Source organism: Numida meleagris, chromosome 7, assembly GCF_002078875.1.
Source record: "Numida meleagris isolate 19003 breed g44 Domestic line chromosome 7, NumMel1.0, whole genome shotgun sequence".
In the NCBI taxonomy this organism is placed as follows: Eukaryota; Metazoa; Chordata; class Aves; order Galliformes; family Numididae; genus Numida; species Numida meleagris.
The window spans coordinates 5,556,063-5,569,873 of NC_034415.1; the positions used below are offsets into that span (position 1 = coordinate 5,556,063).

At 48.4% G+C, this 13,811-nt stretch overlaps 1 protein-coding gene across 2 annotated transcripts; it reads left to right on the top strand.

Moving 5' to 3' along the window:
* Positions 65 to 13,523, top strand: SCYL3 (SCY1 like pseudokinase 3). Of its 2 annotated transcripts, none has more exons than XM_021404522.1 (14): positions 65 to 183; positions 1,050 to 1,326; positions 1,801 to 1,986; positions 2,598 to 2,711; positions 3,385 to 3,441; positions 3,857 to 3,959; positions 4,510 to 4,621; positions 5,300 to 5,377; positions 6,693 to 6,832; positions 7,490 to 7,677; positions 8,197 to 8,368; positions 10,142 to 10,285; positions 10,921 to 11,657; positions 13,084 to 13,523. In XM_021404522.1, the coding sequence occupies exons 1-14, from the start codon at positions 158 to 160 to the stop codon at positions 13,144 to 13,146; spliced, it is 2,397 nt and encodes a 798-aa protein (XP_021260197.1). In that variant the 5' UTR covers positions 65 to 157; the 3' UTR covers positions 13,147 to 13,523. The 2 variants fall into 2 exon arrangements, with proteins under 2 accessions (XP_021260197.1, XP_021260198.1); XM_021404523.1 differs by lacking the exon at positions 65 to 183 and adding an exon at positions 210 to 872 and having other exon boundaries at positions 999 to 1,326.

Genomic DNA, 13,811 nt, shown 5'->3' on the forward strand with positions numbered 1-13,811 from the left:
GGGGGTGCGGGTCCGGCGCTGCCGTCCGCGCGTGGCCGCGGGGAGCTCGTTTTCCGGGGCGGCGCGGCTGTCCGGAGCTCCGGGCCCGAGCGTGGCAGCCAGGCCGGGTCGCGCAGCAACGCCCCGCTGCGCCCATCGTACCGCGGTGCTCGCGTGGATGGTTCCGGTGAAGAGAGACGCGGGGTACGGCGGGACGGGCTCGGTCGTCCTCGAGGTCTTTTTCCGGCCGGGCCGGTTCTGTGGTTGCGTTTAACTTCGCGTTCCAGGACGCGCGTTGTCTTTACGCGGTGCGGCCGTGCGGCTGAGAGCTCGTGCCGGCGTCAAAGCGCTCCGCAGCCGCTGTCAGGCACACCGTCTCGGTGCCGCCGCCGCTCCGGCCGCCAGCGTGAATGAACGCCCGCAGCTGTGCGCGGAGGAGCGGGGTCGCGGCACGCAGGTGCGCGGGGCGAGCGCAGAGCGGTGCCCCGGAGCCGAGCGCGGCTCTTCGGTCCCGGGCCGGTACGAGCCCTTCCCGTGCGGGTCGCGAGGAAGGCAGGCCTTCCCAGACGCGTCCGGGCTGCGCTGCGTTCCCTTTCTGCCCGCTTGCCCCTCGGCGTGGCGCTTGGAAGCCGTGATCCCGAGTTCTGCAGCTTTGCTAACGTTCACGCGAAGGGAATCGGCATGGATGAGGTGCACCGGATGCACCCAGTGCTCCTTCCAACCTTAGCGATTCTGTGACCGTGCGCTCCCTCGGTTGGTTTAGGTCACCAGCTCTTAAAGCAAGCAGTGAAAACAGAGCAGGAGAGGCAGCAATTCGCCAGCCCCTTCTTAGGGCGGCTGCGGGAAGAGGGAAGGTTGGCGGGCAGGAGGAGCATTTCTCAGAGGGAGAGAAGGTAATGGAGGAAAGCTTGCGGCCGGGCGGGAGGGCTCCTTGCTTTTTGAGCTGAGCCTGTTGGTGGGTGCTTGGTTTTCTTTACAAAAGAACAATGTTTTTTTTTATTCTTGTCCTTAACGTGAAGGAGAGGATGCTGGTAGGACGAGGTTCTTCATGGCTGTCTCGTGCTTTGCAGAAAATGCTCTGACAGGGAACTGGATAGCGCCTGCCTCAGCTCAGTCTTCCTTCACCCAAAGACCCGTTTGTCACCGAGAGGGAACCTCTCCAGCGGCCCAACTCCACGAGTGATGGGCTCGGAGAACAGTGCTTTAAAGAGCTACACGCTGGAAGAGCCGCCGTTCACACTGCCGACTGGACACGCCATTTATCCGGCTGTGCTGCAAGATGGCAAACCTGCCTCTGTCTTCGTGTACAAGCAAGAGAACGAGGACATGGTTAACAAAGCTGCCAAGGTACTGTAGCGGGCGTGCTGGCAAAGGCTTGTCAGAGCCCTTCCTCCTTGTTCTTGGAGAGGTGGGAAGCAGTTAACGGGGGCCGAATCCTTAGGGTAAGGGAAGGAGAAGTGGTCGGGGTTGTCCCTGGCCGTGTAGGAGGGAAGAAGGAGGTCAGCAGCTGCGAAGCACTGCCTGCACTGCATGGTGCTGAGGAGCAGCGTTAGATAACAACAGCTGCAGGCATTCTCAGAGTGCTGGTCCCTTCCTGCAAATCTAAAAATCAGAGAGCCTCTCTTAGCCAGACTCAAAGTATCATATCTATTCTGCGTAAGTGTCCGGGTGTGCTATAAAGCACTCTGCAATGAGCCAGTGCGCTACGTGCTGGGTGAGGAGCAGGGTTGGCTGTCTAGATTCAAGTAGGAAATGTGGCTAAGCCCAGCAGCCGGCAGAGATGACTGGATGAGATGTAACGGGTGTTTTTGTTTCTGGAAGCACCTGAAAACCTTGCGCCATCCTTGCCTTCTGCGCTTCCTCTCTTGCACCGTGGAAGCTAATGGGATCCACCTGGTTACTGAGCGTGTGAAGCCTTTGGAGACGGTCCTGGAGACACTCTCTTCTGCAGAGATCTGTGCAGGGATCTACGACGTGCTGCTGGCACTCACTTTCCTCCACGACAGGGTAGGTACCGGCGGCATCAGGCTTTGGTGGGAGGGAGGAGAAGTGTGGCAGGGGAGTGCTGTAACTGGGCTTGCCTGGATGACTCTCTCGCTCCTGATTCCTTGCAAGCACACTCATCTGCACTCCGCAGCTCTTTTAGGCTGAAACTGCTAGAATTGTTGGCTGCTTTTTAGAAGGAAGCGTGACTGAAAATACAATGGTTTTAGGAAGTGAGGTTTGTAAGTGGAGAGCTGCTTGCAGTGCTTCACGCTTACGCAGGGGGATTGCTCATTTATTTACAGCTGTTGCCATGTGTCAGAGATCGGTGTCGCTGCTCCCCTGTTCTGGCACTGTGTGTGTCCAGGTCTGAACGTGAATTCCACCTCAGACTGGAGCTTTCGAGCTTGTTCGTAGCTGGAGGTTTTCTTTGGGTTTACAATTGCATTGCGGGGGCTGTCACAGTTGGAGCTTTTTATGCCCTGAAAACCCAGCACTTCAGTGTGCTATTTGCTAGTCACCTACAGAATCCCAAAGGGCACGTAGAATTGTGTGCTTTTGGGGAGCTTTTCTTTGGTTCCTCATTAGCGCTGATTAAGATTTTGCATCTTATGTCATCCTTTCTTATGTCTTAGGGAAACCTGACGCATAACAACGTCTGTTTGTCATCTGTGTTTGTAAGCGAGGATGGGCACTGGAAACTGGGAGGAATGGAAACAGTCTGTAACTTCAGTGAAGCCACCCCAGAGGTAAGCGCTGAGTGGAGTACACCCCTCCAGTGCCTGGGAGAGGGCTCCGGGCCTGCCAGTGCTGGGAAGGCTCACGTCCAGCTCCCAGCTGAACCGTTGCTCTACATAAACGGAAGCTTAGCACCCACTAGTCAAAAATCAACTACTTTTCTAAGGGAGGCAGCTGGCTGGAGGGTAGGTGAGGACTGGAGAGAGGGAGAACTCTTATTCCTTTGGGCTGATTGAAAAAAAAAAAAATGCATAGAACAGGAAGATCCCAAGTCAAAATGAATTGATGAGAATAGTAATTTAAATGACTTGAAGCTTTTGCTGTTGGCATCTTTATTGCTTTTAGTGATCTTGGCAGAAAGATTCCTGCTTTGACTTGTGCTGCATGCTGCACAGTCATTGCCGCGTCCTTTCCCTGCCCAGATGGATCTTGGACGATGAGGCCTAAGACACGAAGGGATCAGTTGGCTGTGGTGCCCTGAAGTTGCTTTCTGTCAGCCTGGTGCTTCTCACCTGGAGCACTCCTAGCGCTTCCCGTCTGCGCAGAGCACAGCGCAGCCTGCCCTGGCTGCCAGCTGAAGGAGCAGGGCACGCGTTAGTCCTGGCCCGGGGGGAGAGCTCGTTCCTGCTGCCTGGCCTAGATGGGCCCCGGAGGCAGCTCATGTCTCCCCTCTTCCCTTTCCAGTTCCTCTGTCATGTCAAATCAGTCCGAGACCAGTCGTGCATCCCGTGCGAGGAGATGGTAAGTGGCCTGCCTTCACGGAGGAGCTTGTCGCTGGTGACACATGACAGTACGATATTCAGAAAACAGTTTGCATTCACACATTTCGTTTCCTCGTGCTTGAATGGGAGGAAGCGGCTGCTGGATAATATCTGAGGTTTATTTTCCTGTCCCTGGTTACGCTGAAAGTTGTTGACTCGTAATTGCAGCACGCGTTCAGGGGGGAATTGTTACACCGTGATGCAGTTGCCCCTTTGGGTTTTGAATTCCCTGGTGGAGGCTTTTTTGGCAAAATGCTCTACTTGCGGAGTACGTGGTGGAGCTTTGGTAAAGAATAAAGAGAATTGGAGAGTGTATGTGGGGGGAACGGAGATCTCTGGCAAGTATTTCATGAGCTCCTGCTTTGCTGAGCTTGGTTTTTGTCTTTTGTTTTCAGTCTGTAGATTTCAAAATCCTGCCCAACAGCTGTGGGCATGCAAGGGACGCCTATGCCTTTGGAGCCATGGTTGAAAATCTCCTGGCAGTCCTGACTGATCAGGGTGAGGAATGACACGTGTTTATTTGCAGCATGCAGACCTGTGCAGCTTATTCCTTGCGTGTGTCAACTGATGCAACTCTTGTTGCAGTTGACTCATGCGCTACAGGTTTAGCAGCATCACTGTTCTTGGTGTTTGCTAGGTTAAAATCCACACCTCAGCATCTCCTTTATTCCCCTTTTCCCGCATTTGAATGTGGCCAGACAACACGAGTGCTCCCAAATCTGTTCTGTAGCAGTCAGAGATTTGCACGGCTCTGCTCCCACCACAGACTTCATGGAGTGTTTACCTGGCACATGGATGCTGTGGACCACAGCTGAGCAGGGGCAGCAGGCTTCTCAGAGGACAGTAGCACTCCTTGGTGCCCTGATAGACCAGCAGCTTAGGGAGGAAGATGGAGATGCTATTCTCTCTTCCTTTTTTGGACCAAATATGAGTCATCTTGCTATCAAACAGATTCTAAAAGTAAGTTTTCAGGAGGGGCAGAGGACTCCTGAGCATAGCTTGTCCAGTGGTGAGAGAGGAATCTAATTGTAGGTGCTCTGGCTTTCAGTTTCAGCAGATATTCTCTCCAGCTTTCAGCAAACCTTGCACTGTACGCTGCTGAATCCAGATCCAAAGTGTCGTCCACCACTGTCCAGCTTACTGTCTCACGAATTCTTCAGGTAAGGAAAGAAATATCTTGCCTCCAGCTGTAAGTCTTGATACTGCTTGTTCCTGCGTTGCAAATGAGTTCGCTTTGTGAAGGTGGGTTACGTATCTGATGGGACTTGACCCCTACCTCTTACAGGGCTCTTTGTCTAAGAGAGTCCTTGAATTAAGAAAGCATTCCAGCTGAGGTGCTGAGTTAGCACTGGTGACAGAAATGTGTCCCTTTGTCACATGCTGCCAGCTGGATCTCCCCAAGCTCACGGGAGGTGGTGTGAAGTGCTTTAGGAGATAAAATCATTCAAAGGTACAGCTTGAGCAAAGCAGGCTGGAAGATAATCTAGACAGAGCTGTCTGCTGACACCTAAGTGCTCTCTGGGTGGTGGCTTTGGCATGAGGTGGCAGTTCCTTTATTTGTTGCCCTGGCAGGGTGCTCAGAGGCAGCTGGTGCCGTGTTGCCCGGCTCTCCCTGTGAATTGCTGACTTCAGAGCGTGGCACTGTGCAGGTGCAGCTGTCAGGAACTGCTCAGACCGCCACACTGACATTCACAGTCCACCAGCATTTGATTTCTGGCCCCTTTTCTACTTCTGTCTGCTAAAGGAAGAACAGAGATCTGCAAGCTCTTAGTTGTAGTAGGTGGTTTAAGCATCAAGGATCACGCCTGACTGTCTACTTTTTTTTTTTTTCCGCTTAGGAACGATTTTCTGGAAGTTGTGAACTTTTTGAAGACCTTAACGCTAAAATCCGAGGAGGAGAAAACTGAATTTTTCAAGTAGGTGAAAGGAACTGTAATCTGGAAGCTTCTTACTTCAGAAACACTTCTGTCACATGGGCATCAGGCAGAGCTAGGAGGACCAATTGCCAGGGAAGTGGTTCCTTGGGTGCCAGATTTTGATTGCTTTGGCAGAACGTTGTTTGCTCTGTAATGTTACTTGTATTTTCCTTCTCTCCCTTTAGCAGCACTATCCCATCTCCCACTGCACAAGGGCAGTCATTTGGAAAGTGCAGTCCTCTGCTGTAGTGCCGCTAGGGCAGGGAGCGCGGTGTAACAATCTTGTCTGCTCTAAGTGGTGATCAGCCTGTCCTCTGGCTCCTTGCTGGAGCTGTGCCAGGGTCCTGCTGCTTTACACAAAGGCCGTCTGCCCAGTTTCACAGTCTAAAATATCAGGAAACTTATTTCAATATAGTGGAAGAAAAGATTTTTTTCCCTCAACTAATTATTAGAAGTAGCTTGATTTTGGATGTGACTTCGTTAAAAAGTGAAATGTAGCACTGGGCACCTTCACCTGAAGGCTGAAGCTTTCTTTCATTTAGGCAGATCTTGGTAAAATGATAATGAGAATTTCTAATAAGACATGTTGAGTAAATTAATCTTGTGGTCTCAGCCTTGTCTGGGTAAAGCTGTTGTCTGTAATGGCTGTCCAGGCTACAGCAGTGCAGCATCTGCAGGAAATCTTATTGTCATATCCTCAAGATTTTTCTTCCCTAAGAGAAGCTTCCATTTACTCATGGCATTACCTGTCCTGAAAAGGGGAGAAGCTGAATTTTTTCTTTCGTGCTCTGCTGGCTGCCTGTAAAACGCATTAGTTGGATGTGGTTTCAAAATGGGATTCCCTTTTTTGCAAGGGAAACTTTCCTTATGTAGCAGCTAAGGTAGCCTGTTGTCAAGCAGTAGAAGAATCCTTGTGATGCAGGTTGTGGCACAAGATGACAACTCTCTGCTGCAGTTCAAATACTGTAATACTTAATGTGAGCTGCCAGCACAGAGACGGTTGGGATGCCACAGCAGAGGACACCTCAGAGAGGAGAAGCTTGTATGTGCCAGCTGCGGGTGCTTCTGGACGTGCCCTTGGCAGCCCTGGATGCAGGGTTTGTCTCTGGATGTTTTCTTACTCGTGGTTTGTTTTATCGTTCCCTGAGAGCCTTGTCCTTCTAGGTCAGCACACTCTTAGAGAGAAACTGCAATAGGACTTTGTCTCTGAGAAGCCATGGAAGACTCCAAAAAGAGGGGAAGGCAATACAAAGGGAAACGGTCGTAAATGCATGAGCGGCCACTTTGATACTAATTACTTTCTCCTGGAACGCAGATTCCTGCTGGACAGGGTGGCTGGCCTGTCAGAGGAGCTGATAGCATCACGGCTGGTGCCTCTGCTACTCAATCAGCTTGTGTTTGCAGAACCTGTAGCTGTCAAGAGTTTTCTTCCTCATCTGCTGGGGCCAAAAAAAGGTGACCTTTAAATACTTTCTTCAAAGTTATTACTGACAGTTTTGGAATTAATTCAGAGTGGTCATTCCATTGAATCGAGAAGTAGTGTTGTTTGTTTAACCAGAACAAATTCTGTAACGTACAGAACTGGAGAGGAGAGTTATGTGAGCTTCCCCATTTGAAGTGTTTTTCCACTGCTTTGATGCTGGGTGAGGATTACAAATTGCCCGGCCTTTCTCCCATGTTTAAGTGTCACCCCAGCTGCCTGCTCCAGGCTCTCAGTGGCTCACTGTACACCCCTGCACTGATTTTCCAGTAGGGGTGCACAGAGTCTCTTCCGTCATCTCTGAGGGGGGTGTTCAGCATGTCTTGCTGGATCTCCAGTAACCTCTGGCCCTTCTGCTCACTTCCCCTCTCTTACAGTTTCAGGCAAGCAGTATGTCTCGTGACTGCTGTTAGGCTTTCAGAGCTGTTGCTGTCAAGCAACATTCTGGCAGTACTGCCTCTCCTCCCTCCCATTTTTGACATGCTAAGCCAGCTGTGTTGGCAGCTGATGAAGACTCCAGACCTGGCACTGGGGTGACACTGTAGATTTCAGCTGTGACACTCTCTCACTGAATAGCTTTTGGAAGAGTTGCCTCTGGTTCTCAAAGCAGTCTTTTCCCATCTCTTCCCTAGAGCAAAGTGGAGAAAGCCAGACCAGCTGCCTCCTGTCTCCAGCCTTGTTCCAGACTCACGTGATTCCTGTGCTGCTGAAGCTCTTTGAGGTTCACGAGGAGCATGTGCGGATGGTGTTGCTGTCTCACATTCATGCCTATGCGGAACTGTTCTCTCGGGAGGAGTTGAAAAACATCATCCTGCCACAGGTTAAGGATGGGAAAATAATATACGGTGTATATCCAAGTAGATGGGACTTCTACTGCTAGCGTTGGCTCTTAGCTCAAAACTAAGTTCTCACAGCGCTGGCGGCAAACAGTCTCCAGCCTCCTTTTACACAAGCCTGAAGTGTGACACCCCACCCTGATCTGGGGTGCTGTTTCTGTTAAACCTGGTGCCCTCTGTCACACACTCTCCTTGTGCTGGTTGGTACCTGTCGGCCTTGACTGCGGCCTCACAACAAGAGATTGCATTTCTGTTTCACAGAACACAACTGTCAGCAGGGAGTGATCGGTCTGAGCTCTCCAAAAGCTACGATCGTGCACTCTTTAGCTTCCACACAAAGTGGAAGGCTGATAGTCCAGTGTAGAATAATGTCCAAAATCTACTAAGAGCTTTGGGAGATCTTAGAACTGAAAAGTACTGCAAGTATAACGTGTATAGAGGGGAAAAAAGTGGAAGAAACCTCAGAATTTTCTGTTCTTGGTAACGTCCTGTTCTTGTTGTAGGTATTGCTGGGCCTTCGAGACACTAGTGACTCTATTGTGGCAATAACACTGCACAGCTTAGCTGTTCTCGTCTCCCTGCTTGGACCTGAAGTAGTGGTAGGTGGTGAAAGAACGAAGATTTTCAAAAGCTCTGCACCAAGCTTCATGAAAACTGCTGATCTCTCCCCAGAAGGTGAGTGACGTGGTTTGAGCGCTTTTGGGATTCATGCTCGTCTGCCTATGCAACTCAGGCAGAATTTATTGGTTGAATAGCCTTTTTCTGTTGATTGATAGGTTAATTGAAGAAAAGCTAATTTGCTCCTAAACTTTAATTCGAGGAAAGTTGGGCAAAGGAAGTTATGTTAAAGTGTGTTTGTCTTTAGTGGAAGAGCTATGCTGTCCTCCTGTAAGACTTACATACTTATGTCCAAGTGGTTATTTAGTGTTTCCTCTGTCCCTTGTGTTTTTAAAAACCAGTGACTCTCATCCTCTTCCCCCCGATTTCTCTTTGTAGATTGGAAAAGAAATACAAACTTCCCTATTTTCTCAGCTCTCTGGAGGCTTTTCACCTAATCCAAATGAAGAAAGTAGTCCCTACACCTGCTAGATAACTTGGAACCAAGTGTACTGAGGGAGAGCTTTTCTGCATGTTGAAATTAGAATGCTTGTAGCTGGAGGGAAGAATCAGCATTTGCTCTATTTTAGACATAAACCATAGGTACAGGGTGAAATGCATGACAGAGATCAATTTTTAGTATAAATGGTTTTGTCCTGCTTGTGCGTACTGATAACTACCACCCTTCGTTAAAATCTGTGGATGGTTCATTGCATTATTGTTCTTACGTTATTTTAGACTTTATTGTATTAGACTTTATTTATTGTAGACTGTAGTAAATAAAAACCTTCATCTTGCATGCTAAGAACAGATTTATTTTTCAGAATATATTTAAAATTGGACCTGATTAAACCGTAGATGGGAGGTGGGAGGGACCTGAAAACCAACCCTTTGTCCTCAACTGTGAGTGACAACGTGCAGAAAGGAGTGCTAGGTGCTGAATACATGAGGGTTAATGAGATGTTTGTGTAAGCTCCTGAAAGCATGTACCCTTTCTGGAGGGCTCTCTGGGGAGGGCTCGTGTTCTGTGTATCAGTTGCAGTCCTTCCCAGTGCTGCGGGCTGTGCGGGCAGTGCTTTGCCTTGGCAGGCACGGCTGGCTGATATCACACAGCGTCAGGTGGAGGCAGCAGTGGCCCAAGCCCTTCTGTTCCAGCTTTGGAGGGGTGGGAGCAGGGGCTGAAGCACTGCTGGTGCATCAGTGACAGTATGCTACAACTCCCACAGATGAGCTGGAACCAGATGCTTGCCAGACTGTCCCTGCTGGTCCAGGGAAACATGTCTGCCTTGTGCAGCTTCAGTGTGCAGCCTTTAATTGCCTACCACCATACCTTACCTAGGGTGCATCATACAAGTGAGGCTGTCATATAACCTTTGGGATAGAGCCTTCTTGTTCCTGCTTTACTCGTGTCCAAGCATACGAGAGAGTTTGTGCAGCAGCATTATGCTTTGAGCTGTTTTGACTGTCACTGCTGTGCTTTTGTAGGGGGCAGGTCAGGAGATTTGTGTTCCCATGCATCCAGCTGGATCCAGCCAGGTGGCAGACAGCATTTTTTAAGCGTCTAATTCAGATCATGTTGTTTGTTCACTGTGTATTTCTTGAAAGAACATAGCAGCAAGAACTGACTCATGTACAGTCACCTGAACTTTGTACTGGCAAGAGCTGCAGGCTGGAGGAAGAGTAGTAGTGTTATATACAGAACAAGAGGTGCAGCTTTTGCATGACAATGCCAGTCTTCGTTTGGTATTGCTTAATTATCTCTGTCGTATATAAAACTCCAGTGCCGTGGGCAGTTTCAGTTGACTGCCAGCACACCTTCTGGACTTGATGGCCTTTCTTCTGTCCCTGCAGACTCACCCACTCGTGCTGTAAGCAGTCAGAGGCATCAAACCTCTTGGCCTTTGAAGAACAATCCTAGCGTGCTCCCTATCTCTGGAAACACGCTTGTCAAGAAGCATTCTGTGCAACAAGACAATCCACTTGTTTTAAAGACAGGTAAGTAAAACTTTGACCTCTCTCTTACTTTTTAAAAACCAAGTGTCCAACAAATGAAAAGTTGTTTGAGAAATGTTAATTTGCCCATGTGCTGTTCTGAAAGAGATTCAGAGATCCAAGGAAGGTAATAGTGAAGGAGGGGGAGTGTGACCATTGACTTCCTAGGGAATAGTTATTTGGGAATCTGATATTTACACGTGTTGCTGGTTAACCAGCTTTGAGTTTTTGTGTTTCCTTACCCCAGGATCTCTGCTGTGCTTTTTCACCTCTCCACAGCACAGCAGATCCCCTCCTGTAGATTGTTGTCTCTGTGATTATTTGTAGGTCAGCTCATTCTCAGACCTCAGCAGCTGACTCGGTTTGCTTTCATGCCCATTTTTCAGTCCTCTAATGGCCTTTTCTCAGTCACTTAATGATGGCTGTCAGCTGCCAGTTTTTAATGCCCCTCACTTTGCAAACAGGAAGATGGCCGTGCTTGCTAATTAGAGAAGAGCTCAGCACTGAAACTTCTTTCCAGTCACTACTTTCTGAACTGGCAAATGGTTTATCTCCATGCCAGGTGCCACTGGTGATGTCAACTTGGTCACTTCATTTGCCTTCCTGAAATGAATATGTAACACCTTTATCCTCCACAGGTGAGCAAGCCACTCAGCTTCCCCTGAATGGAGTTCCTGGGAGCATTAATATGCTCGGGAGCAGCAGGAGCTCTTTGACTACCTCCGAAAAGCCAGCAGAGGAGTGGCCAGACTGGAGTGAGCCAGGGGAGACAGACGCTGAGAAAACTGTGAACATCCAGATTCAGCCCCAAAAGCCACAGGGCAGCACGGGACCTTATTTTATTGAGCGTGATGTAGATGAGAAGCCTTGGGATGACTTTGAGCCCAGCAGCCCTCGTACTGACCTGTCCTCAGGAAACTGCCTCACTGTGCCACAAGCTGATGCAGCTGAAATGCAGAGGACTCTAGCGGGCACCCATCAACAGAGCAAAGAATTGAAAAGCCTCAAAGTGAGTCCCACCACAAAGTCCTCCCCTGGGAACAGCTGGAACAATGACAAATGGGACCACCAGAAACAAGTGGGAAAAACTGTGCTGCCTAAACCGACCTTAGAGGAAAGGTTGAAGTCTTCATTGGAGTCTGACCTAGGAGAAGAATTCACGATCAAAGTGAAGAGGAAACCAGTGCGTGACCCGGAGCTGGACTGGTTTGCTGACATGATACCAGACATTAAACCTTCTTCAGCAGTCTTGATTTTACCTGAAGCAAGGACAGAAGCAGTTGTTCCCAGTCACTCTGGTGCAGTATCCAGCAGAGAAGGTGCCTCCCAGAATTTGCTGTTTTCATCCAAATTTGCAGCAGTTGATGTTATTGAGGTAAGAGTCTGGGGGGTTTAAATGAATGCACATTGAGAGGACTCTAAAGCACAAACATTGCACTACATACTGTTGTGGCAGCAGCAGGCTCCTTAAGTCAGAGAGTTGATAGTGTGAGGAAGCATCAGCAACACATGGCTGTAACAGTTGAGTCTTTATCTGTAAATACAAGGTGCTGAGTTCTGGATGATGCATCCTATAAGGCACCAGGTAATTCTGTGGGCTACTACAGCAGCAAGGCAGCCACATTAAGAAACAGTAAGGGAATAGATTTAAATTAAAATTCCTTAATCAATGACTTTAGGAGTATACAACTCCGTTTCTTAATTTGTGCTGCTCTATCTGCGTGCTAGGACCTTATGTGACTTTAGGGTGAGTCTTTTGTGAAGTAATGCTGAATACTGTGTCTGCTGAACAAACGTGGCCCTAAGCACTAAGAGAAGGGGGCTTCCAAGCACAGAGGATGCTCAAGACTCTATTGCTGGTGGCTCTTCTGGAAAAACCGGCTAGCATTGTAAATAAAGAATGTGGAAATAATATCTGTATTACAGAGAAAAGCTTTTTGGATGCTTTGTTTTCAGGAAGGATTAGGTGAGGCATTTCTCCAGTTCATAGAACCATGAGGACTTTTACCATGAGGCAGTTTCAAAAACTATCTATCTTCACAGAGTAAGGAGATAAATCCATCTATCCCCATCTCTAAGACTCCAGAGACTGCTTCTGTTTGCTAGGAAGGGAGGTAGCACTTCCACCTGAACACGTACTTCCATTAGGGAATAGATTTTGACTTTGAGTTTTGCTAATTTAGCCTCAGGAGGGTTACCACAGTGGCAGCGTGGGGAGAGGAGCCTTGGGTCTAAATTGAGGTTGTTTACAACATTTGAAAATGACAGACTTGATTTTTGTAGATGCACTGTTGCAATATCTACCTCATTTTATGGGATCCACTTACTTACTGCATTGCAGACAATGCTCTTGGAGTAGCTGAGAGTGAGATCAGAGTCAGAGCGCTAGAGTACAGCGGGGCAACAGCTGCTTCCTAGGAGGACGGAAAATAAATCTATTTTATAGCATCCTGTTCTTAACAAAAAGTGGTTTTGATAGAAACAAAGCTTGATTTAATTTTAGGAGGGAAGGATAAGAAACTCCTTGTATTTAAAAAGTGTTTCCTTTTACAGTTAAAAGTCCTTTAAGACAAAAAGCTGTAAATTCCAGTGCTTTGTTTCTGGTTTTCTGAGGGGCTTTCTGTGTAAAGCCCAAACGCTCAAAGGGGCAAGGAAGAGGGTCCCTTTCTATTCAAGCATTGTGAAAAATGTCTTGCTCTGCCATCACAAGTCGCCCTGGGTTCTGCCTGGCTCTTGTAGCTGCATTAAGAATAGAAGTACAGTGTGTGTGCCTTAATGCTGATAATTTTACACGATTCTAGGCTGAAGCTGCAGGCTGGGGTGAAGAAGAAGAGTTGAACTGGGAAGATGATGCTAACTGGTAATGGGACTGAAAGAGACAAAGGCGATTTATGCTGTGTTGGAGTCTGTGAGAGAAGTCGCTGCTTCTACAGTATAATGGATAAGTACCTCAGCACTGCTTTTGGGGAAAGGCAGGCACTTGCTGCAGCAGCCAGCAAAATCCCAGGGGACCCAATCCCTTCTAATGGATGCTCCTTTCCAGTCTGTGCCAAAAAATGCAGGGGGGTGAGGCCTGCACGTGAGCAATAGGCCCAGCTGCGGTGTGAACCACTGCTACCAGAGAGAGGAGCAGCAGGATAGGTGCGTTGGTGCTGACACGCTGCTGGAGGCTGAGTGGTGGTGCAAGCAAAACTCATCTCTGCTCTGAAAAACTGATGACAATAAATGAAAATTACTCTGAGTTACCTGTTTATTGGGCTTGTTATTTTTGTTGCTTTTTTTTTTTCCTGGAAAGAAAGCCCTTAGAAGTTGATCCTTGTAACGTTTTAGCTGTAAGATGATTTTAACATGAATGTATACAACATATTTATTTCTGTTTATAAAATTCTTTCCATGGATTGCTTCAAAGGTGCTAGGAACTGCACACTGAAGGACTGTTGAACACAAACCATTTAAGCACCATATTCATTCTGCTCTTAACTGTGATGAATAAAGGTTATTTTTAAAAGATGACCCTAGTCTGGAGTGG